Genomic DNA, 25,579 nt, shown 5'->3' with positions numbered 1-25,579 from the left:
GACTTCTGAAAGGAAAACCAACAAAAGAGTAAATTAATACAGAAATGAAGGTAATCACATATGTAGGGAACGGTAAATGGGAAAACACCTTTTCAAATATTGCTTATTTCATCCTTTTTCAAAATCTAGCTTTTGAATTCAGCTTCATCCATGTGACTGAGAGTCAATAAAAGACACATGAGGTATACACACTTAAGGACTGGTTATTGGCCAGATGTGTAAAGTAGTTGTCCAATGAAAACATTTTGATTGCATGTATTTCTAGCAACCTGTAAGGCTCAATTATATTAAAGATTTTCATACAGTTGTCACAAAAGGGGAAGCAAACCCAGTATAATTCACAGATTATTATGGCCTATTTCTGTTCCCCTTTCCCTTCCTTCTGTGACTGCCTTCGCCTTACTTCCCTCTTCACTTCCCCCCCACCACTTCACTTGCTTAATTCTTTCTTTTCTCTTCCTGTCCCTTCTTCTCTCTTTCAACGGAGGAACTCCAAACTGATTTAAATTTGAGACTGAAAAAAACCTGCTATTGGATGCTGATGTGGGCTTAAAATGGGCTCCTATGCATTTTACACAAGCTTAAAAATACTCCCTTTTATTCCACATTTTATGACTATACCCTTATGCTATTCACAACAAAGCTTTTGATTCCTGCTACAACTACTGTTTGCTTCAATGCTACTAATTTCAAGTTCTATGGATGTACCTAAATATGTTTAAGGAGGTCAACTCAAGCAGTAATATGGTTAGAATAAACCAGAAAAATACAGAACGCGGGCTGTTTAAAATTACTGGTCACAGGTCAGTGATGGGTCAGTATTAAGGAAAGTCAGTGATCATCTGGTATAAATAAGAGAGGATGAAAAATGAAAAGTTTCTGCGAGGTTTAGCTCTGCCAGATTCTCTGTTCACCTTCAAAATGTTTCCAGTTTAGCTACATGACATAGTAAAATGCATTTATAAGTAGAAACAGAATGACTGGACAACACCTGTAGTAACATTTATGTTGCAAAAAAAGCAACAGCAATTATGTCATATCACTATTCTGAAACATACATCACAGATAAAATGTGAGCCTGCAGAAGTCCATATGGCACACAGTTATATGTGAATGCCAGTAAACAACTTAATCAGATGATTTAAACTATTTGCTTTTTTTAAACATGCTGCCAATTGAGCAGGAACCTTCCCTGACACTCATGAGAAGCAGATTACACCACCTGCTCATAGAGCAGCCACAGCTCCTTGTGCAACATATTGCTAATGACTGTGTGCTGGCAGACTGCATTTCAATTTCACCTATTTAAGACAGGTTTTGAAACTAATTAATTAATTGTTGTCTGCAAATCATGTTCAGGTCCTCAGGTGAAATCCATTACCCTGGCATGCCAGGTTATTTATTATAGATTAAATGAAAAAGGAAAAAAATAATTGCAGACTAGTCTGAAAGCATCAACAGAATGTCCTAAAGATAAGAAAAGATTAGTCTTGTTAATAAGTAATTATGTGCAGCTTTTCAGGAAGAAAACAGATTTAAATTTTTATGCACAATAACATATGGAGCAAGATTTCTGAAATAGTAGGGAAGCAATTATAAAACCCTGCTCAAACCTCCTGTGAAGCAAACTGAAACGAAGAAGATAAGTAATGCTGCAATTCTTGTAGCCCCAGCAGAGTGAACTGTGAATTGGAACTAAACAAGGTACTAAACAGAATTTAATTTCTGATCAAATGCAGCACTTAAAAACTAAAACAATAAAATAATTACAAGTTAAATTATTATTAGAGAGTTATAATTTCAGTACCAATGTTATGCTTTAAAAATACTGTATTTATAAAAATTATTTCAATTTTTAAATCCTTTTAAAGCTTTTTAAGTGAAACCTGACAATTCTTGTTTGAGCATGAATCCTGCACAGGTAGTGAAGTATTTGAGAGAGTTGCAAGTCAAGGGATAAGAAATGGAATTAAAAGACACAAGTGGAAAAATTTTGAAGAAAAACTTCTTTCTTATTTGTTTCTGTCAGGTTTTTGCTCAACTGATCTTTTGCCTCTGTGTGAACTGGCTTTTGAATAACCATCTCTGTCAAGCAAGAAGCAATACAGCTTTACAGTTATCTTGGTGACACTATTATTTTGAAAATGCAGTTAGCATCAGCTTTCAGTGATCTGCACAGCTCTTCCATAAGACCACACAAGTATTAATTCATCACTTGCAATTTGATACTACAATTGTGCAAAACCAGAGGAAAGATTATTTGATCCTTTTGGTAAAAGTCTGGTCAGGTATTTATAATACTCCATCTTTGCTATCTACTACTCTTTCCAATTAAAAGTTTATTTTTGATGGTTACAAGTTTATTCATAATGTTTTCAGTTTATTCGTAATGTTTTAAGTGTATTCATAATGTTTTCTTAAATCCGAGCCCTAGGCCACTTCAAGGACACATCTGGGAAGGAGCAGACACAGCCAGGCTGCAAGACTTCCTTCCACGACCCAGATTCCATCTGCCTCAGCCACAGATGGGCACCATGGTCTGCTCCTCTCATTTTTCTCATTCTCACAAGGATAGGATGCATAATGAAGCACTCATTCAAGAATCATTAAAATGAACAATTATTCAAATAAATGAGTTATCACTGTGCAAGTAAGAGAACCCTTTATACTCAATTGAGCTAGTGACCAAGTTAATGGCAAGTTAATAGAGTTGTTTAAGAAAAAGAGAAACATGTTATGACAAATCTTCCAATGTACAGCTCCATGTGTGTGAGAGAGTATTCCCATTTCCACAAAATATTCCTCCTACTGTGCATTGCATGCCAGTACACACACACACCTAACCTCCACTTGGGTAATGATAATCAGAGATCTAATCAGGAAGCCTGCTGAACATCAGCAAGAAATGCAAAACTCCTGCTACAGCAAGGTGGTATTCTCCAAAACATCACAGCAGATACCTGAATTTAAGAATGGAGGAAGAAGAAAATCAGTCTCAGGGGTACCTACTGCAGCTTTTCAGCACCTTTCTTTGCAAGATTTGCTCTCTATTTGTGCCAATGAATCCTCTGTAGCCACAAAACATTCCTGAATTGAATATCTGTGTACCTCAAGGGTATATAAGTTAAGAAATATGAGGGGCAGAGAGGAAAATTCACTTATTTTGCCATCAAAAGTGGAACCTTCTAATAATAAGGAGTGAAAGCAGAAATACCACTGACCAAACCACCCATGGATTTACAATAAGCCATGTTCTATTGGCAAATTGGGTCTGCTGGAAAATGTGCCAAGCATGCTAATTGCTATATTTATATGACTTAACTCATATATTTATAACTTCAGTTATAAATAACTAGATAACTTCAGTTATAAATAATAGATAACTTCAGTTGTTTGAAGTAAGGATGGAGGTGAGAACATGCAATATACATCTGTGGAGGAGAGGTGAACATTTTATTCCAAGAACACTTTGCCAAGTGTTGTTTTTCCATGCAAAGCAGTGCCTTTCAAATAAATATTTGTTATTACAAAGTACCTCTCAGGTCTCAGGAAACATGTTCCCTTGAGTAACCTGCCCACTCCAAGAAAGCCTCTTCCCATCCCAGACTGCTTAGCTCCCCGTGCCTGTGTGCATGCATGGAATCCACATTTTCTGTAGCACAGTGCAGACGTTTTCCATGCGTACATGCGCACACACACTGACTGAAAAAACCCATTTTACTATTTGCCTGTTTCCTTTAGATAAAAAGTTTCAAGCCAGCACTGTATTGACAAAAGAAAAAAGAACAATCATTTCAGATGTAGGAACAGGACAGTTTTTATCCTTTTTTCTTTCTCACTTAAAAAGGTGTACACCTTTTCCTGCTCCTCAGAGTCCCTCACTGTAATGCTGAATCTGTTTTCAGATATTGGTACAGTGTGCACTCACTCAAGAAGTACAGCTGACAGGAGGGAATTTTCAGTGAGTCTATTATAATTTTTGGTTTACTGTGACTAGCAGGTGGTAACTAAAAGATACTCCAATCTCTTTTCAATATCAGATGTGCAATATTCATAATTTTCACTAACACAGGGACAATTTTTGCAATGAAACAAGACTCAGGTATGCAAAGGTAAGACTATCATGACACTTCTGTGGGTGACTGAGCATTTGCTGGAATGCAACCTAAATTAGAAACACTATTTCAAGTGAACAACAAAAAAGTTATTATCTTGTTTCTCATGCACAGGGGGACATTGTGAAAAAAATAACATCAGAAGATGGGCAGATAATGGGGAAGCAAACAACTCTGTTTCGTATGTGGGTATCACTGAAATATTTCTGCTTGAATGCTCTAAAGGAAACAATCTCATGGACAAAACAAATACACAAAAGCTTAATGCAAAATATAAAGTTTTAAACCATAGGAAGCAACTGAAAAAGGTAGATTTCAGCAAAAACCCTTGTAACTGTTCCCTACCCCTAGCACAAGGTATGCCCAACTATCTATATGTCTCCACAAATCACTCTGAGATTATATTCATATTTATAACTGAGGAGTCTGCGTTCTACAAGGAATTTGTATACAAGTCTTCCAAGTCCTAGCCAAATGTATTTAATCATAATTTTTTTATATTCAATAAAAATAAAAACATACAAAACCCACCATATTTTTAAAGGATGTAAAAGACCTTTGAATTTAGACAAATGCAGGGAACTAGAAAAACATGTAAATCACTCCCATTTTATCCAGTTCAAGAAGATATTAGCATAGAAATACATTTTTTAATAGCGTAATGTTATTTACAACCTCCCGAATCATCCTTGGAGCAACTAAAAAACCAGAAACTTACTGAAATCTTTTCCTACTACTTCTCTGTTGTAAAAGACTCCAGAAGAATTGCCAGAAAAAATAAGCATATTTTTTAATTCCTCTTAACACTCAAATGCACACAGAAAGCTTTTCTCCTCTGTAAAGTGCAAACCATTCCATAAATATAGGAATAACATATTGCACCTATTTTTATCTGGGAATCTGAACAGGGTGTGTGTGTGTGTGTGTCCTGTGCAGGGACACCTGAGTCAGCCCACTGCTAATGATCTCTGCCACTGGAACAGTCTGGTCACGCTTAGGGGATGCTCCAAGGAGGTGAGGACACCCTGCTCCTCCTGAGTGCCCTTGTGCACTGATCCCTGCTGCGTGAGCAGCTTCTCAGAGGCCAACAGCCAGGATTGTGGAGAGGCTGAGCATCCCAAAGTCCCCATGAAAGCAACTCCTGCAGCTACAGATCAGCCCGAGCATCACCTCAGCCTCCAGTCCTGCGTTTAGAATTCTCTGCACCTTCTCTTTTGGCTGGCTGTCACGTTGAGAGATGAGATACACAAGCAGAAAGCTCAAGCAGGCTTCGTCTCTGCTTGCAACCTGGGTTTCCTCAAGCAAATGCCATCATTTAGAGAAAAGTGATTGTCCAAAAAATACCCCTTATCTCCCGGGCAATTATGAATTAGTTACCCAGAAATGTTGACGATCAGACCAGCACCCACCTGTTTTAAGGTCAGATTTATTCCTACTATCAGCTCTTTGAGGATGTAACACTGTCAGACTTGTGTTGTGCAGGGAGTCAGGTGTCATTATCATTACAGTCCCTTCTGACATCAAAACCTGTGAACCTCTCTGTTTTATCATCCTCTGCTGATTTCACAGTCCAGAAATGCCTGCAAAGACGAACAAGGAGAGCCCAAACAAGCTACAAATTTTCAAAGGCTACAAACACTGATCACAGGCTCATGTTTACCCAGCTCTTTCTTAAAACAACTCCCAGTAAAATCTCTTTAAAAATCATATCTGAAAAGGAAAGCAGTGACAATCCTCATGAAGAGGACACAGTACATGAACACAGTACATGAACACAGTAAAAGCAGGGGTATATAATCAAGAAGAACAGAAGACTGCTTTATATGAAAAAATAGCATTCATTAAAATACCAGAATAACTGCTAGTCTTGGGGGAAAATCATGTCTCGGTGAACTGAGTTCAAAACTAAAGGCCTGCCACTGGAATTTTGAGAAGAATGAACCTGGAGTATAGGAATTACAATGCAAAGAGCCTCATTTCAAATTCCCAGGCACAGAGAACCCCAAAGCATGCCTAAAAAACACCAAGGAAGCAAAACTGCAGATTCTGTGAAACATCCAGGAATATTTTACAACTTGAAAACAAATAAAACATTTAAATTGAGATTTTCTCAGTTTTGTGGCTTTGAACAAATTTGAGAATGGAAGGAAAAAGGAGTGTACAGTTTATTACCACTAAAATCCTTCTTGGACAACCTGTTGACCTTCGAGAGCCAACCATGACTTTGAAATTAATTAAACTGTCCGATGTGAAATACCATTCTCAATTTTAATAATGCATTAATTTAGTTGACTATGTTCATAATTACAATGAAAGATTTTTGGCATACATCATATTCATGGGTGTTTTGCATTTCAGCTTATGGCACTGCTGGCAGCAAGTTTTTCAATGAAATTCCAGTGTGTGTGTGTGCGCATTTATTATATTAATATTTTGTAACCTGTTAATACAGATTATTTAAAAATATTTAATGTCAGTTCTTACTTCTTTTTTTTTTTTTAACGGGTAAAGAGATTTCTCTTATTGCATTTATATATTTTATAAGCATAAAATTGATCAAAATAGGATGCTTTGCATTTTTATTGTTTCAGGCCAAAATCCAATTTAGAGCCACAGATCAGCAATTTGAAAACAAATCCATAATAGTTCAATGCTTATTACTTACACTGGATTTGTTTTATTCATGGCTGTTGAAAAAGAAAAATACAAACCAGTGTATTTTTACTGTAATTCAGGACAGTCAGTGGAAGTTACTAAATTAGAAAAAAAAAAATAAAGTACTGGATTATTTTTAACGTTTATATTACAATGCTTTCTATATTTCCAAATTTCTCCTCGTTAGAGAAGTAGCTTAAATTCTAGCCAAAGTGATTTCTTTCATAATCTCCAACTGAAGTATATTTAGCATAATTTTCAGAAAGCTCTCCACTGTTAGGACAGCAATGCCTCCAATAGGCATTGTCAAGAAGCTTTTTTGTACCATATCAGAGATTTCTTTTCTTTAGGGAAAATTTTAGATTCTTTACACAGATTCGGCCAAGACTAATCAAAGAGACTGCCCAGATTTAGTAAGTAAGGAAAAATTATGCTGAAACCCATGTCTGTTTCTTTTTGCATGCACTATATATATTATGAATCCCCACACACACTGTATGACAAAAAGCAGCTCTAAATTCCATTTGAGTTTTAAAACTAGAAAGTCAGTGTGAACATCAGTGTGATATGAAAGGCAGCCTAAAATGCCAGTGTTACTTGTTTGAAACAAGTCAGAAAGATTTCTGTATTTGGCATTAAAATGCCACAGCTTTTCATTCAGTATCATATTTCCACAAGAGGTAACTATAAATGTGTTCCTAGAATGTTTCAACAAATGTGCTCAGCTGGAAATCCCCCCAAATCTTTAAACACCTAGCTTTTTGTGGTATTTTCAACCTAATTACATTCTATGGAAAAAGTGTGATAAGGATTATCTTCTAATGAGACTTTCTGGTAGAGTACTTTGTAACTTCCGTTCCTGCATTAAAACACTGTTATTAAATATTTCAGAAATTAGATATTTTCCCTTTTCAAATTATTTCTGGTTTTGTTTATTCAGTCTACTACCTTAAAAATAGATGGCTGAGTTATGAACTAGACAGTAACACATTAAACTGTTTTCTTCTTTTACTTTAGTAGTCCTTTACTCAAAAGAATACTTTGTATAATTAAATTTAGCAAATAACCTCTCAGACAGTATGAGCAAGGTCTCTGCACAGAATTTAGCAGACTATGAAATTCCGATCCCTAAAATTTTTAAACACCACTAAGAAAATTCAAAACAGGTATACTTACCTATGCACACACCATTCTGTATCAACATGTCATAACTGTCCATTTCTCGAGGTAACTGTTTTGTTTTAATTTAAGAATATGGAGCATTTAAAAAACAAAATCCATAAATTATTTTGGACAGTTCTATCATAATAACTAAATTCCAGATGTTTACTTCTTAACTCATTTTGCTTTTGTTTTTTTTACTTGCAGGCCAGCATACATGGAAAAGTGCACGTGTGCTTTTTGCAATACATTTTGCAATCGTTTTTAAAGCCTTAAGAGTACAAGTTGAGAAATTTTTCCATGGAATTTTCCTTGCAGAGTACATAAGCTCAGTAAATATGTGTAACATAGGAGAATAAAGCCTGTATCCCCCGTATAAACTGTTAAGGTCAACATGATAAACTAAGTCTCACTTTTGTATTTCTTCTGAAGGGACCACCCTTTCTTCCATAACATTAATATGTGCACCCACCCCACATCTGTGGGAGCTGGGCCTGAATGCAGTGATCAGTAAATGAATGGAATAGCATCTGAGGAAAGGAAAACATTCCACTGGCTTCATAGCTTTGCTTGGCTTTCAGATATTCAGTTATTCGACACAGTTTTTATTTAGAATAAAACAATTAGAGCAGTCTGCTTGGACACATATTCTTTTTCAGGTGCTCACAGTGGAAGCAATCACCTGAAGATGTAGCTCATTTTGGACTACAAATGTACTGTGGCATGATTTAAGAGAAAGAAATAATTTAACCTTCAAAATCAGATCCTTAATGATATATGGCCATATCCTTAGGCATCAATCCTGCAAACATATGCATGTCAAATTAATAGAACCTCTCATGTTCACAAATTACAGTATTTAAATCCTCCCAGAATTACAGACCTAATTTTGCTTGAAGAAAAAAAAAAGTGTCTTCGTTGAGCAGATATTATTTCTTGTCGGTCTGCCCTTTACTAAATATTCCCCCAAAAAATTCTTGTCAAATTTTATTAGATGTACTGTTTGATAAAAGAAGATGAAAATCAATTGTGTATACAAGTCATGGTTATAATTAAGTAGCCTACTGTAATTTCTGATACAAAATTGTTCAACCTCTAAACTTTGTAATTTTTGCCGAAAACATCAGTAAGGTAGTTCTGTTCAAAAAATATACCTTCCTATTACTTAGTATCAGAGATGCAATTTAAAATAAAAATCAGAAACCTGGCAATAAAATTGATGAGACAAGCAATTCAAAAGCATTGCTGTGTTTCTAACACCATGTTGGTGCTTCACAAGTTCTTACTGGTAGTGACAGAGGATGGGGAGCAGACAGAAACACCAGACTGTCTCCAGGTATGGTGACTGGCACCCTCCAGGGCAGCCACATTTCTTTACTGACCTAAGAGGGAGATATTATTTCCAGATGTCCCACCTGGAATTGCTTTCCAGAAAGATGCCACAAGGGTCTCAAGCAGGCAGCAAATGTTCACCTCCGTCAGAGGTGCACACTGAAAGGCTGTCCAAGGGACAGAGCTGGAGAGGGGGGCAAAGAGGGAGGGAAAGGAAAGAGAAACTATGACCAAAAATGTATGTAGGATGGTTTCCTGTCAGGTATGTAAGTATAATCAATATATATACATATACTTCATACATTTACTTCAGTATGCACAACTTTTGTGCCTTGCTCCCACCCCTTTGATACAGATTCTCAGGAATTACTTCTGATCAATGCTCACCACCACAGAGTGGAGCCCAGCTGATTCAAACATTGGTCCATCTGTGTGTGTCTTAAGCTGTCCCCTTCCACGTGATGCTCCAAGACTCCAGTAACCTCAAGCTGCCAGCATTTTCACCCTGGCTGCAGGCTCCAGAGTGTTATGGTCCCTCAGAAAGGTGAAACAGTGTTTAGTTGCTGCACTGATTTCTAAAAAGAATCAACTGGAAGGACTGGCAGATCTCTGCTCCTCTGACATGCCTCTCACCCAACACCCAAGAACAGCACATCTTTTCCTTCCTTTGCTCTCCTTTCTCCAAAAAGCACCTGGAGCTCTGGCTTTGAAAGGCTCTGGCACGCACACAGAAAGAGCTCCCTGAGATCTCAAGAACTCATTGCAAAGACACTGTTTAACTCTTCTAACTTCAAGATGAAAAACAGGGCCTTTACTTGGGACAGAAATCCTGCAATGTGTGATTGCAATATCATATGGCATTTCAGATCTGGACTGAACTTTCATCATAAAACTTATGCATAAGAAATCAAATCCTCTGACTAACGAGATTTCTGGCACAAGTGGCTTACAAATATTCATTAATCTAGAATTCATTAGCAGAATAGATGATATTACTGCAATACTTTTGTGCATCATAAAATCCATTATAAAATACAGTGATATTACTGGTGCTCATGTTATGCTAAAACATGAAATAGGGTGATAGCAAATAAATAAACCAATAGAAGAACCAGTCATAGTTCCTGGTTTCATATCTATGCTTAGTCTTCTCATTTCAAAAGTATATCCTTTAGGCAAAATAACATAGTTTTTGTTATGTTTTAAAACAACTTTCTGTAGACTTGTTAGAGTACATACTGCTGTAAAAGTTACACTTGTAAATGGCTGTATTTTTAGGCCCATCCTCAGCAAACAAAGGCTACTGATCTCTATCAAACACATTCTCTGCAGCCACATAGGCCTGTCTGTTATTTAAAAAAAACAAAAACACGCCCTTAAGAGTGACTTTTCAGGCAATTATTGCATGCCTGTGCTAATCCATTATTAATCAGTGACAGGAAATTATCAGAACAGCAGACAGCTTCAGATATTACTGTGCTCTGTCATGCTGGATGGAGACCTAGTTGCTTTGACAAGCAGCATCTCTCTGGCATTTGAAACAAATCAGTGTTGCTGGCCTGACACTGCAACTTCTGTTTGCTGTCTCTGATGTCTCTAATCAGAGGGCACAGCTCACTAACAGGGAGTTCTGCACAGCTTAAGGAGAGCTCAGTCCTTTAGGGGCATTTCTTGAGAAAGGTCCCACTGGGAATCATAATTTTCTTCTGTGTTGGTTATTTCATCTCATCCTCCATATTATTTCTTCCTTATCAAGCATCAAAAGCCTAAAGAAAAACACCAACTAAAATGCCTTCTGTGGACTGATGCCACTCAGATTCACCTGAATTCAAAGGTGATGTTTTAGTGCTTCACCTAGTGCTTAAAGCATAAAGGCAATTTATTGAGCTGAAGTGCAGCCTTCCTAGGAAAGGGTGACTGCAGCTCCAGGAAACAGCAGGAAAATAGGCTGAGATGTTGTATCTGCTGTTTGAACTGAAGGCACACCTATTTGGCTACCTGAACACACAATCCTGTGCTACTGTTCAAGCCTGATTGCCAGTGAATGATGCAGATCTCAAAGTTTTCTTTTCATCTCTAAGAGATACAGCACATAACTTCTCATATTATCCTATCACTCAGCCTCGTCTCTGACAGCAGGATCACTGGCAGAAGGGAAAAGGCCTGAGGAGATCTGGTGCTGCAGCTAGCAAAAATCCCTGGATAAAAGACATACCAAGAAGCTTTCTGAAGGCAGCTACATGCCCACACTCCTTGCTGGGGAAAGCAGGGGTCACCATGGACCCTGGTTTTGAGGAATCTGTTCTGTTCCCTCACACCACAGATCTTCTGGGCAGGCAGCACAAGCACTCCAGACCAAGAGACAGAACTGGTTAAGATAACCTGCTCCTAGATAAGGTACAAGAACACCCTCCATACGTCACACCCTTCTTATCTGAAGCTAGGAAATGCTTCATGCTTTTACAAATATTTTTGAAAAGTAAGCATTACACAGCTGCAGTTTGCAACTTTTATCAGGGAAGTACTGATGTTCATTAGAAATCAGTCTGCATAATTACAAATGCACAACTGTAATTTTTATCAGAAACTAAAACCAAAGAGGTCAGAAAATTTAAAAAAGGCTCCTACTTGCTTTGAGTACTGTTTGCTAATGTATAATATTCTCACATTTTTGGTTTATAACTGTATCTCTAAAAAAAAAAGTGATTTATATTCATTTAATGCTCAGTGTGTCTCAGTAGTCTCATTTACAGAACCACACACACTTTGGTTATGCTCTTTGCTGGCTCAGGATAAAGGAGCATACAAATTCTAAATCTACTGTTTATATTGTAGTAGTGGTATGTCTGTACTGGCTGGCACTAATCAGGGTGACTACAACAGCAGAAATGTGTACAATATACAGACACACAGTGAAACACAGCAATGTTCAGTGCTTCAGAAAACAAACACCTAAGATATGGGAAAAGATGGCAAACAAGGGCAAGGAAAGCAGAGACAGATCATTTAATTGCTTATAATTCTGTATTTATCATGCAAATAACACTACTATAAATTCAGCTGACTTACTGATCAGTGGATTGTATACTGAAAAATTATTAACTGTTGATCAAGCAAGCAATGGTCAGATATTGCAAGTATTTATTTTGAACAGCTCTATTGAGGTGAGTCATTTTATGGATGTCTGCAGATCCTACAGTAAAGTGGCAGGCTCAGCCCCAGTTACACCCTGTTATGGCTGTGATGCCAATGTTTCCTTCCTCCCAAAGGTAAATTACAGTAGGGTTTTACAGAGCAAAAGCTATCTGAGGTCTCAGGCGTGTTGACAGCATTTCTCACAATGTGGACTTTAGCTTCTCTTGCAATTTTATTGTATCCTTATTAGAAAATGGTTACAGATATAGAAGATGGATATAGATACTTTATCAACAGGCTAAAATGGATGGCATGACTACACAGCTATCTAGGGCAAGGTCTGCACTACTTTTAGAGAGGTAAATAATAGAGTGTACTTTGACTCCTCTGTCATCTGGGCTGGAATACTTGCAATACTCCTCAAGGAAAATAAGGCAGCATTAAACAAGTTGCTCTGAAATAGTCACAAGTGAAGTAGATACTTCTACTCAGATCTGATATATAAGGAAACAATACATGTAACTCACTGGCATGCAATCCTACTCCTTCCAAACAGAAGAATGGGAAATTTTGTTGTTTTGTCAGCACTTTTCAGCTTTCTAAGTACATTCTATCACACTGTGTTACACAAATACTGCTTCAGTACTGCAGGTATCTGCACACAAAGCTAAGCTCATTTAAAATTCTACCACAGATAATAAAATATTTTAGTTTCCAAATTCTGATATATAATAAATTCAATGTTCAAAATGACCCTAAATGTGTCCCCCTCAGAGAATCATTGGCTGTGCTGAAAAGCTATCATGAGTTCAAAAGCTCTTGCAAAACTGCAAAAGATGAAAAAAGGCTTACGGATTTATGAATGTGATTAGAGCTATAGTTCTTCAGGCAAGATTGCTTCCTGGTTGGGGAAAAAAAAAAACCAGAAAAATTGAGATCTCTCCGGGAGAGGAATTCAGATGAACAAAAGTAGCACTTCAACATTACCAGTATTTTTTGGACAAGCAAGAAAAGGAGAGGGACAAAACCCCAGTACACTAGTCTGAGCACTGAAAGAAGCATTCCGCCTGGGCAAAATTATTTTAAATCAACAGTTATGTATTTATAGCATATTTTGATCTGTAACTGCTTCAGCATAATGTAGTACAAAGTTATGGTTAAATATGATAAAGAACACTTTAATCTACTGAATGTGCAAAAAGCGTAAATGACTTCTTAATGGCACTTTTGTTTTGACTGACAGAGATTTATGTCAATGAGAGAAAATGTTTTCATGAAAGGAATTGCTACAAAGCATATGTGTATGCTTAGTTCTCAAATGTATGTGAATGAGACAGACATTAATAAAGAAATACAGCTGCCTGCAATATCTGGTCTTTAATCTTCCTTATTCTATTTTTAAATTCATGACGGAGGTGTGGTATTTTGATAACACATTAGCACAGTTCTGACATAAAAATGGCAATACCTATAAATTATTTAATTACATCTTTTAATACGAGTATTGAAGATGTCAAAAGTCTTGCAAAGACAGAAACCTGTGAATACAAAACTACCACAACTAATTAAAAATTATGTTCTCAAAGATGCCCACTCTCTGGGCTCTGCACTCTGCTTGCCCATCACTTTTGTATCCTCCCCATGTAACAGGAGCACTACCAGGAAAAATTGTGTGTTTCATGCTTACAGCATGTAAGAATTGGATTTCACAAAAGTCCCAGGTTTTCCAGACTATAAAACTGCTTGCAGATGTGTCCCATTGATGGCAGGCCTCTCTGCCTGCACTGAGGGCACTGCTGTGACTGCTCTGGGACTCCCTTACGTGGGGGGAGCAGGACAGCAGGGAGAGAAGGGGACAGATGGGTAAAACAGTGTGAAGACTGCTAAGGCAAATCCAAGTGGAGAAAATGCCTGAAATAATTATTTGTTGTGAGCAGCACTACTTTCTGATGACAAAAAAATGATACTGGGTCACACAGTAGCAACGAGAGCAAGAAGAGTCCTCTTCCAACACATGGCATGCACGCTGCGCAATCAGAAAAAATGGGACAGGAGCTCACTTCCTGAAATAAATCTATCACAAACGATAAACTATGTTTCACCTGGAAACCATACACATGACTGCCATGCTGGTTTTCAACCATCAGGAAGTCTTTTAACAGACTTTGAGAGGAAGTTAATGATGAATTCACCCTTCAGCAGAGCAGCTGAACCAAAAGGCACCTGCTGAAATCCTTATGGGGCAAAATATCTTGGAAGGGAAAATGCTGCCTTATATGTTTTCAGCCAGAAACTGAGTATTTCTATGCGTTACTCTCATCTTAAAAAATGATATCCACTGATTATCTAACACTTTAAAGATAATAGAGAAAATGTCTGAGTGGGGCAACTACTGTATTTACCTATTCTTTCTCCATGAATTCAGCAGATTACTCTGGTTTTTACATCCAAAAGGTGCAGCCTCTCTCTCATCTGTTTGAACTGATGCAATTAGTGAGCTAAGACGAGCACTGCCACAAGCACTATTCATTATCATTGTTCCAGTCTGTGTCCAAATTATATTTAAAACAGTTGGCAAAGAGTACTGGTGAAAGAGAAATTAAAGATTGCTCAACACATCCATATTCTACAAGTTTTCTCCTGTACAGAAACATTACTCTTCAAATTTGCATGTAAGAATTTGATTTTCTTCCATACTAGACTGCAGCCAGTACTAGACTATTATTACTGTATTATACACATGACCAAATGATATTAACAGTACATAATAGTGAAGAATGAACAAAAATTAATAATAATCAATACCAAGTAATAACCAATTAATAGTGAATAATTTTTTTCTGTAACACAAACTTTTCACTCTTGCTTGAAATAATACACAACAAAATAAAAACACCCCACAAAACTAAAAGAAAATATTTTCCTTTTTATATAGTTGTAAAATGAATCAATTGTTTTTTATTTGACGACGTCCACTGCTATATAAAACAATGCAGGCATTACATTTTGTACATAACTCTCTCTCACAAGAATACAAAGGAACACCTTTTTGACCAAGTGCTTACCTACAGTGTGTCCAGCAAGATTAGTAACAAGTTACACTGATTCACAGTGTACAACGTAATTCTTTCGCAAAGGTCCAAGTTTTGCAACTTGTCTCATTAAAAGCCTCAATCATGAGTATTTCAGCAAAAACAACTGCTTTTTTTATCTTCTAAAATTAGAATACGCTAACCATTCTAATTTTTATTTAAGCTTCTAAGCAATTATATTTTTAAAAAATTCTTACAAATATCACTGACTTCATGAACCCAGGCTTATGACTGCTAGTATATCTGAATAAAATAAAATCAGTGAAAAGTATTGCATATTTTTTGAATAATGTGCTATCTCATACATTCCACCATAAATCCCAAAAGTACGTCAGAAAGTCTTTAAGTGTTTTCTGGCGTGTGATACAAACCAGTAACCCTTGGGTTGTCTTAGCAACATGGTTCTTTAAAAAATAGGTTTTAATTCTTTCCAGGAAGAGCAGATCCTTATTTGGATATGAGTCTGAACTGCGCCTTCTCTCTAAAACTGTGTAGGAACATCTCCATGGTCGACAGAGAAATTTAGTTGCTGTAAAAGAGAAAAACACACTTCCAGAAGGTCCCTTTGGTGCCCTGTCCTGTCCTTTCCCTGTGGCCTCACCCTGTCAATCACACCTGAGAAAACAGTACAAGAGATTTCTTGCACACGTGCACAATCTCATAACTGGTGGTTTTGAGGCAACTCAAACTTAGGAAAAGTCACAGAGGGAGAGAATGGACACTTCATTATTGAAGTCTCAGTGTTACAGTGTACTAAAAGAAGGAAGTTTCATGTTAACCAGCATCAACCCACTATAACCTGACACAGATGAGTAATAATCTTGATATCATTTCCCAGATGAATACTCTTCTCAGTAAAAACTGCTAAACATTATCAGTTGCTGTTCAGACAGCCCAGCCGTGATGAGTCAGGCTGCAGGAGCACCTCAAGCCTCAGAGAAGCCGGAAACCTGCCAATGATTAAAGGCAGAAGCCTCCAAAACGAAAGAGAAATAAGGCTACCAGCTTGTTTACAAAAGTCTCCATCATTAAGGTCAGACAGACCTTGCACTGCTTTTTCCTCACATGGTTATATCAACATGTGAAAAAGGCTCGTGTCTCCCCAGTTGACACAGTCACGCCACACAGCTTCCTTGTGTGAACACAGGTTATGTTGACAGAGGAGGGTGGCTGGCAGGCTGTATCATTTAGAGATGAGGTCTAGTTACACCAGCTGTAAGCCCATCTTGTTGACATCTTGGTTTTACCTAAGGCACTCTGCTAACATCACATCTATCCCACAGAAGTGCTAGAGTATATGGGGGACAATGTAATGCCATGCTGTGTACAATACAGTTTCCCTGCTCTAACAAACCTTCAGAAACATATATCATAGGCATGGATTCATCTATTCAAATGGTTAGCTCATTTTTCTAGGATTTAACAGTATTGATCCTTTTCTGTAAGAATTCCACTATTATATCATCTGTATTTTACAATGAAGGTGATGTCTATAATTTTTATGCTGCTTGAGTATTCAAAAATACGTGACAAGACTTTATTACAACATTTCTCTATAGTCACTGGTTTTATTCTAGTGTAGCATGGGCTTACAAATGATTTTCTTTAGTCAGGAAAAAATCAGTCAGCAAGCAAGTTGCTTAATGTTGTTTACAACATCATCTTAAGGTCAGAATTAACATACATAATAATCATTTTAAGGAGGGACACTGTGATGCATCAAGCATGAAAGAGGTCAAGAATAAGTCCACTAATAGTGTCATCTTATCCTTATATATATCCCAATATTCAAAAGCATCTAGGTTTCAAGTGGCCTTCATGAATTTTTGGGATAGTTTATACATATAAATACACATCAAATGGGTTCCTTCATGGAGTGAATCAGTGCAGAAATATTCTCTTCCTTGCCCTTGTAGGAGCTGGTTTGCTACCACACTGAGCTGTCAGGGTAGCCCAGGGAAATCAATGCCTGAACTCAGACACTCAGGCTTGGTGCTCGAATTTAAGTGGTATGAACATGCCCACCTCCAACAGCCTGTTTATTTTCACACAGAAGTCTGCTGAAATTCCCACAGATTTTGCTTAGAGCTGCGTTGGCTGAATATGATTTTCTGATTTATTCTTTACAGGTTTCTCTTTTTCATGTGCAGCATTATCCTATTGCTTTTGAATAGTCTCAAGACTACACATCTCCACTACTACATAACAAAGAATATTTTAATGTTTAATATAACTACATTTTTAAGTGGCTTAGGAGAAGTGCACTAGGCTGTTTACAAAGGGATTACCTACTGTAAGCATGATTTAAATACTTTACCTTACTTAAAAATATTTTAAACTTTTCTATTCATGTGCAGACAAAAGAGGCTGAACAACACTATGTCTCTTAGATTTAATTGCTGGTCCCTGAAGCAACCAATGTATATCACTGTATCAAAAGTGTTGTGGTTGTTGATGTTGAGGTTGTGCTGATCAACTAAACAAACCTTTCAGCTGTCAGATTTGACAGTGACACACATAAAACATCCTCTTTAGAAAGTGGAAGCAACATAAGCACACCAGGGAGCAACGTACTATGTATTCAATCTCCGTCCAAAGCAAAGCAAGAAGCACACCTAAATTTTTTCTACAGTGGCATTAAAGGAGCAACTAAGGGGGAATGGCCTAACTTCATGGCATTTCAAGACCTTGAAGCAAAACTGAACTAGTCTTCTCAACAGAGTTGAGTGTTTTAGTTGTTTCGCTTACAGTGGATACATTGGTAGGTCAGGAGAAAAGAGTATTTTGGGCAGTTTACAGTCAGGTCTCACTACATGCCAGAACAGAAAACATCCAATCTCACTCAGAAAGGGATAAAGAGGGAGAGAAATAATGAACTCTTCCTTGAGTATAGTCATTCTAAATTACAAACTGTAGGATAAAAGACCTAGTCAAAACTCTATTATGGCAACAAATTATATGCTTTATCTAAATATAGCAGAGACATTGTAAAAAGACACAGTCCTTCCCTGCCCTGTTCAGTCCGTTTCTATAGCACACATTTACACACATATTTCAGCCACTGAAGTGTTTACAGATGTTTTTGAGATAGAGCCCATTCTACCATTTTAAAGCTCGTAGAGTCATGCAAGACACAACTGTATTTCAAGGGGAAAATTTGAGTGTGACATACTTGCCAGAAATACTTCTGAAACGTTGTCATACCTTTTAAAGAGGTATTATGAACCTGTGTCAAACAGATCTGCAGGCTAATACTTTTTCTGATTTTTTTTAACTGACATTGTTTTAAAAATTTAAGACTTAAAAGTTTTAAGCTGATGCACTGATAGCAAAAGTGGTTTGTACATACAACATTCTGTCACTAAGGTGTAAGCCAGGTGTGCTGTAGGAAGCTCAAGATATAAGGGCTCCTAAGTGGAGACAGGTACATTTGGAAAAACGTCCAAATTTTCTAGCCATTAATCAGAATGAAGGCAAGATACACAAGTAAGGTCTATTTCCTTGTTGCTTAGTCTAGTTTGTTTTTTTCACTCTGAGTTTGATTTCTGCAAGGACATGCCAAAATCAGAAAACCAGACTCCCAAGGTACGTGAGTAGGATGAACACTGAGGTGTTGTTTTCTTATAACTGTCTGCCATGCCAAATGAGGCACGTTCCCTCTGATGCGAGACAGAAACATCAGTATAAATCCTGAAGTTATACAGAATTGTATCAATGTATATTCAACTGAGGTCAAAGATAAGGCGTGCTGATTATCTTCTCATGAAAACTTCTCATGCACTGGTCAGTATCACAGTGAAATAGTAATTATTCATTATAATGGTACTATTTATTAATCCCTCCAATTAACCCTTGATCCCTCTGAATTCAGGTGAATAACATCTGGTGCATGTGACACCAAAGGACTAATCTCAGTCTGGGAAAACCTTTCCTACTGAATTGTGAGCAACCAGATAATTTTTTCCTGCCAGGAAAAAAAAATTAAAAAAAACAACCTTGTAATAAAATACCAACTAGATTATTATTATTGTCATTTTTTTCCCAATATTATTTTTCATGTTTACCTTTCTTGCATCTCGTATCATCTTCCGAACAGTTTCCTTTATGGTGTAAGGCTGTGCTCGTGGTGGATGAAAAAGCAGATCAATATTTGTGCCACCAGAAATTCCAGGCATCAGATAGGGCCAACCTAAGTCAAGATTTGGAGCTTCCACATCGGATTCAATGGGCCAGTAGGTTCCCGAGGAAGAGGTGTCATCAATGGCATGGTTAGAGGAATAAACTGTGTTTTGGGGAAGTTTGTGAACATTGTTCAAAATATAATCAATTTCCTCATCTGCTAAGAACTCTGAGCATCTCTCTTTGGAAAGAAATTCTTTGTAGGCTTCTAAACCTCCTTCAATCAGAGCATCAATAGCTATTCGGTACCATTCCTTGTAATGAGGTTCAATATAGTTGTCTGATCTGCATTCATCATGTAAAGAGGACAGCAAAGATGAAGTTTCCATTTTCACATGTATTTTGTATAAAGTCTTTTAAGAGTCCATTCATGAGCAGATGAAATGTATCTGCAAAGAGAAAATAAGTAAGAAAACAATGAAAATATTTCTAGATAACTATGACACACACACAGTTATAAACTAAAATACTCTTCTGGTAAAGTTGCTCCAAGTTTTTCCAGCATTTTCCAAGATGTTAAAAATATTTTGAAAAGGCTCAGGGACTGCTATTGCCAAAAATTAAATATTAAAGAGATAGATAAATATTAAATAGGCGGATAATACTTTACTAGAGAGATAGATTAAGAGCTTTTGCATAAAGTAAACTAAACACATAATTCAGTGATTTTGGGAAGTTGGTATTACAAGCTATGTCAGAACTCACAGCACACCAAACATCCATACCAGTAACACTAATACATACCCAATGCATGTTCCAATACATTGTCATAGGTTGTGTTTCGATCTTTGCAACAACTGACAGAGTACTGTCCAAAGAAACACCTCAGAAACCAATTAAATTTCCTACTTTTTCATACATTACTGAATCTGCAATGCATTTCTTTTCTTTGGCTTCTTTGAAACCACAGTCATTTAGGTACTTCTCCTTATCTATCTGTTCTCCCATGCTGATCTAATCCATTTGTTGCTCCCAAGCAGGACCAGCCTAGCTCATTTCAGTGAGTTATGAGGAACTCCAGAAAGATTTATCCTCCCACATATGGGATCAAACTCTGAATCAGCAATTTGATGTCTAGTTTCCACCCTGCTCATTCCTTCTGCCAAAAGGAGCGGCTGCTTTAATCTTTTTTTTTTTTTCAAAACATTAATAACAAGTTGTTTACTGCTGATGTTTTATAAATTCATTCTTACACTTGATTTCATTTAGCAAGTTCTGAGAGGGTTGCTTTGTGCTGCACATTGGAGATTTAAGAAAGAGAGAGAACAAATACACAATGTTTTTTCCTTCACATTTCTGCAACCCTCAGTAACTCACCAAAAAAAGGGGGGGAAGGTGTTTCAGGGCAGCAGCACCAGCATAGCCATGTAAAACAGAAAGAAGGTAGCAGATCTTCCAGGGCTAGGGCATGAAGCTTAAGAGAAAGACTGCAGAAGTAGGAAGAACATCCAACAAAGGCAGAATAGTTAGAAAAAGCTTGATAGCTTGGAAGTTAACACTGGGTTTCCCTACAAGCCTAATTAATAGTATAGCAGTATAATAGCAAAAAATCATATGGAGTTCTGATTTCATTTACTGGCATATAAATGTAACTTAATTCCCTCTTCCCATCAAGACCTTCCAGATATTTTTGCAAACAGTGCAATTGCTTTCTACTATCTGTTGGGAACAGTTTAAACCTTCCCAAAAGGAAATGTAAATTAGCTATATTAACCTAAAGGAATGAAAATAAAAATCTCCATATCTACTGATAGTTCAGATACCAATTAAATGTTCAATTAAACCAAGATTTATAAGGAACTTGGGAAGTCTGAGGTTAAAAAAAAGACCAAGAAATAAAAATCCAGATCTGAAGCTGGCATCAGCATGTCATATGGAATAATTCCATTTGAATCCTGTCTCTCAGCCAAGTAGCAGGGCAGATCTTCCCAGATAGGATTGCTTTCGAGCCTGGGGGAAAGGAGTGTTCCCTGCTGCTTCAAGAGTAGTTCTTTGTGGTGAACTGGAAAGCAGAAGACGAAAGGGATCTGACTGCTCTCCCCCAAACTAAGAACTACATGGATTCTTCTGTCAGCTACTCAGGGCTTCGTTCTACACTGCTCTCCCAAGAAGAAATGAAATGTTACAAACAGGAGCAATACCATTTCCCTTCTCACAGGTGCAGAGACAGCCTGTGGCAGAAGGTGACAGAGAACCAAGCACACAGTACAGGCAAGACAGATCCAAAGATTAAACTCTTAACATACTGTAAAAATAAAACAGTCACATCAGGACCAGCCCAATCGTCTGGACCAGGTTTTCAAGACATTTTAGACACAGAATGAAGAACAACCTAGAGTACAAAATGCAGGTACTCAGCTGAGTTGTTCCCAAGAGTCTGATCAGTAATACGGGTGACTTCACTGAGATTCCAACACACTCCTCTTTTAGGGCCCTCCAGGACAAATCATTCTCTAGTCACTGCAGTAACACAGTCAGTCTTACAAGTCAGTCTTATTACGACATGTAAGAATAAATACGACTTTACAAAGGCAAGTGAAAGATATTCCTAAAATTCTCACTACTTTGGAACAGATACACCTCTAAAACAGAATTTTTTCCACTGACTGCATATATACAGTTGTGAAAGATGCGTTTATTTCAAAAGCCTGTCTGAATTTATTTTTTCTTCTTCTCATTCTGCCCTTTAAAAATAACTTAAGGGAATAGGAGACTATACTTAATATGTAACATTGTGCAATATCAAATATTGAGTGTTATGAACAAATAAAAAGTAAAAAATTACTACTTGTGTGTTCTGCCTCACATGCATTTCTTTTATTTGGTTTGGTTCTTTCATTTGTTTTTCACAATAGTATAGTATATTGCTTGACTTTTCATTGAACATAATGAATTACTTAAGTGTGGAATAGGTCAAATAGAGCAACTTATGCTCAGACTTATGCTGAAAGCAGGGTATAAGTAACCTTGAAAAGGTGAGACTTCTGGTGCAACATCTTCCAAACAAGAACAGTCATTTTACAGTGAACATCTTTGAAGCTGATGTTTGATTAACAAGTGGTGTTTAAAAAACAAGCTTAAAGCAGTGCACATTAATTTAAGAAAGTAAATGTAAAATTTTCCAGCATGGAAATAAATCACAGAACACTTGAGACAAATGAAAAATTTTAATCCTGGTTTTTGAAATTAAGGACATCAGCATGAGATACATTCATATGAAACAAAAGAGAACTCCTAAATTAAAACAGTGGCTTCAGGTATACTTGACAAAAGCTCTGCATGTCTTTGCACAGGTATTTTTCTCCTAAGAAGGTAAGAGCTACTGTGCAGAAACCGAACCTGTGAAACCATATATTTCTGCATAAAACAGCAGAGATTTGGACAAAATTCTTAATAACTTTTTGATGTCTTCTTCAACCACGTATTGTGATTTCCGCATAATAAACTTGATTCTTCAAAGGTCCTCCTCAGGTCAACAATTACATTAGCAAGGTTGCGCAGAATGAGGCCCATTTCTTGAGGCTTACAGATCTTTATCACACTTTATGCACACAATCACAAATTTTACCAGCACCGGAAAGTCGTCCTTCATCCTCTGAGAAACAACCTGGCCAGCTAATCCCAGCCCATCTTCTCTACCTGAACACAGGGATCAGTCACGTAAAACTTTCTTAATAAGTGCTATTAATGGCCTTTAATTGAATTTAAACTCAATTGGAGCTACAACTGGATCTTCTGCTGAAGAACACAAATGCTGAATCCTGTATTGATGTGATCATCTTGTCCTTCTATTAACATGTTCAGACCTTTCTAATGCCATTACCAGGAACGTAGCAAAATAGGCCTTTTTCTATGAGTAAGAAGTAACTATGCCTTTATACAGAAAGATTTGGAGAATATCACAGACTTCACAAATGCAGCAGATGGCAAATGTCCACTAAAGAAAATTATGCAACACTATACAGGGGTTTCAGATTAGTACCTAGAGACAAGGAGCTTCCCTGCCATACTAACATTCACAAGATTTGAAAAATTTCCTATTCAGCAACTTTAGGGAGCAGCCCTAACTCCAGGCTTGTACAGCCGGTCCTTGGCAAGGGCCTGGCCATGATGCTTTCCTCAGGATGTCCTTATCGCTTTTCCAATGGAAATGTGATTACTTTGACAGTTTCTGGATAAAGTCTCAGCCTTGCCAGGAAATTTACACCTCGAGAACAGCTTGTTGCAAGCTGTTGCATACTCTCAGCTATGGATTTTAGGGCATCCACCTCTGGCCCACGGCTCGGCCAAGGAGCCTCCCCACGGCTTAAGGGCCTGGCATGACCAACCTCTAACAGAACAAACAGGCGTTTTATGACACCTGCCTTCCACCAACCTTTCTATTAAAGAATTGTATCAAGAATAAATAATAATTACCTCACATGAAGCAGTGACAGGCAATTATTTCATTATTAATGAAATTACATTTTCTGTGAATAGAAAGGCCATCAAATCCAAGTGAAAAACAACACCGCAAGCGTTCCTGCTGCTTTCCTTCTTTTCTCTTTCTCTTGTGTGTTTGTCGGGTCGTTTTGCGGGGGGTTACTTCGCTAGTCCAACCAGAAAGTTTAACTTTCCAGGCTGAACAAGGGCAGCGGGCGCTCCGCCGGCCGACACCGCACGTGTGGCGCCCCCGGCCCGGCCGCCTGCGCACGGCGGCCCCGGCAGAGTGCGGCGTGGGAGCGGCGGGAGGCGCTCCCCGGGCCGCCCCCGCCGCCGCCGCCCGCGCTCCGCGACCCGCGCTCCCCCGTTTGAACGCCCCGCGGCGCCGAGCGGGATGTTGGCGGGACGGGGGACTACCCTGCCCTGCCCCTGTCCCGTCCCTTCCCGCGGGAGACTGAGGGGAGACCCACTTACTGCGCCGGTGCCCCGCGTGGGGTCTCGCCTCCGGAGCGGCGGGGCGGCTCGACCCGGCTACTGCGAGCGCGGTGGCGGCGAGTCACGGCGGCGCAGCGCTCATCGCAGGTACTTCCCGTCGCTCTCAGGCGCGGTGGGTGTGGAAACCAGTTACAACATGTCAGGACGGTGTCGCACCAAACCCGCCGCCGCGGGAGCGGGGCGAGGACTTGTCTGAACTGGGGAAGCCCGGCCCTCTGCCGCGGAGCGAAGGGCAGCGCCTTCCCCGGGCCGCGCCGGGCCCCCCGCCCCAGCCCGGCCCGGCCGATCCTGCCCTGCCTTTCCCTGCCCTGCTTTTCCCTGCCCTGCCCGCCGGCCCAGCCGGCAGCCGCGGGAGCCCTCGGGGCAGGGGCGACCCGAGCCAAGGCATCGGCTGCCCCGCGGCGGGCCCGGGAGCGGGCTGTGCGTGGGAGATTAAACTCAAAGTAAACGCTGGCTTCAAGAAAAAATAAACCCGTCAGCCTCGAGTCACGGTTTCCAGGTTAACTCCGGCGGAGCAAGTCATGGCAAGGAAACGATACCCTACCTTTGAAGGTTTGGGACCTTCAAAGTCGGATATATGGAGAAGCCCCTTTTCCATAGCTCAGTTGCTTTCAGAAGGCTCTTCTTTTGCTCTTCATGTCTCGGTGGGAGACAGGGACCTGCAGGTAGAGCCCCCCATCCTGGCAGCAATGCACCTGGGCCTTCCTCCTTCGTTCTCCTCTCCAGCAGCAGGCTGGGCACGCCGCATGGCAGTGCACGTGTTGAAGCCTTGGAGAGCCCTCTCTGAAAGGCGCTTTGAAACCACGAACATCTCTTCAGGAGGATCTTGCAACCACCAGCAGATCAGCACATCCCATGTGCTCAAGCATACTGAGGGCGTTTTATAATTTTAGACTTTTTGTATAAAACCCCCTCAAGCACACTGAGGGGGTTTTATAATTTTAGACTTTTTTGTAGACTTTGTCCACATCATACTCTGGTGCTTAACTGCAG

The 25,579-nt window shown here is 38.7% G+C and overlaps 1 protein-coding gene across 2 annotated transcripts in view; it reads right to left on the bottom strand.

Moving 5' to 3' along the window:
• Positions 1–24,664, bottom strand: part of FAM83B (family with sequence similarity 83 member B) — a 53,315-nt gene extending 28,651 nt beyond the window's left edge. For both annotated transcript variants that reach the window (XR_009274554.1, XM_058802107.1), the window contains exons 1-2: positions 24,566–24,664; positions 19,555–20,058 (exon numbers count right to left, since the gene is read on the bottom strand). Coding sequence is in view for 1 of the 2 variants with exons in the window: in XM_058802107.1 (XP_058658090.1) it covers positions 19,555–19,998 (444 nt within the window). In the remaining variant the exon portion in view is untranslated. The remainder of the gene's footprint in view (positions 1–19,554; positions 20,059–24,565) is intronic.
• Positions 24,665–25,579: the final 915 nt, after the last annotated feature.

The sequence above is a fragment of the Ammospiza caudacuta genome, chromosome 3 (assembly GCF_027887145.1).
Source record: "Ammospiza caudacuta isolate bAmmCau1 chromosome 3, bAmmCau1.pri, whole genome shotgun sequence".
NCBI lineage: Eukaryota > Metazoa > Chordata > Aves > Passeriformes > Passerellidae > Ammospiza > Ammospiza caudacuta.
This window is presented reverse-complemented; position numbering and strand designations above follow the sequence as displayed.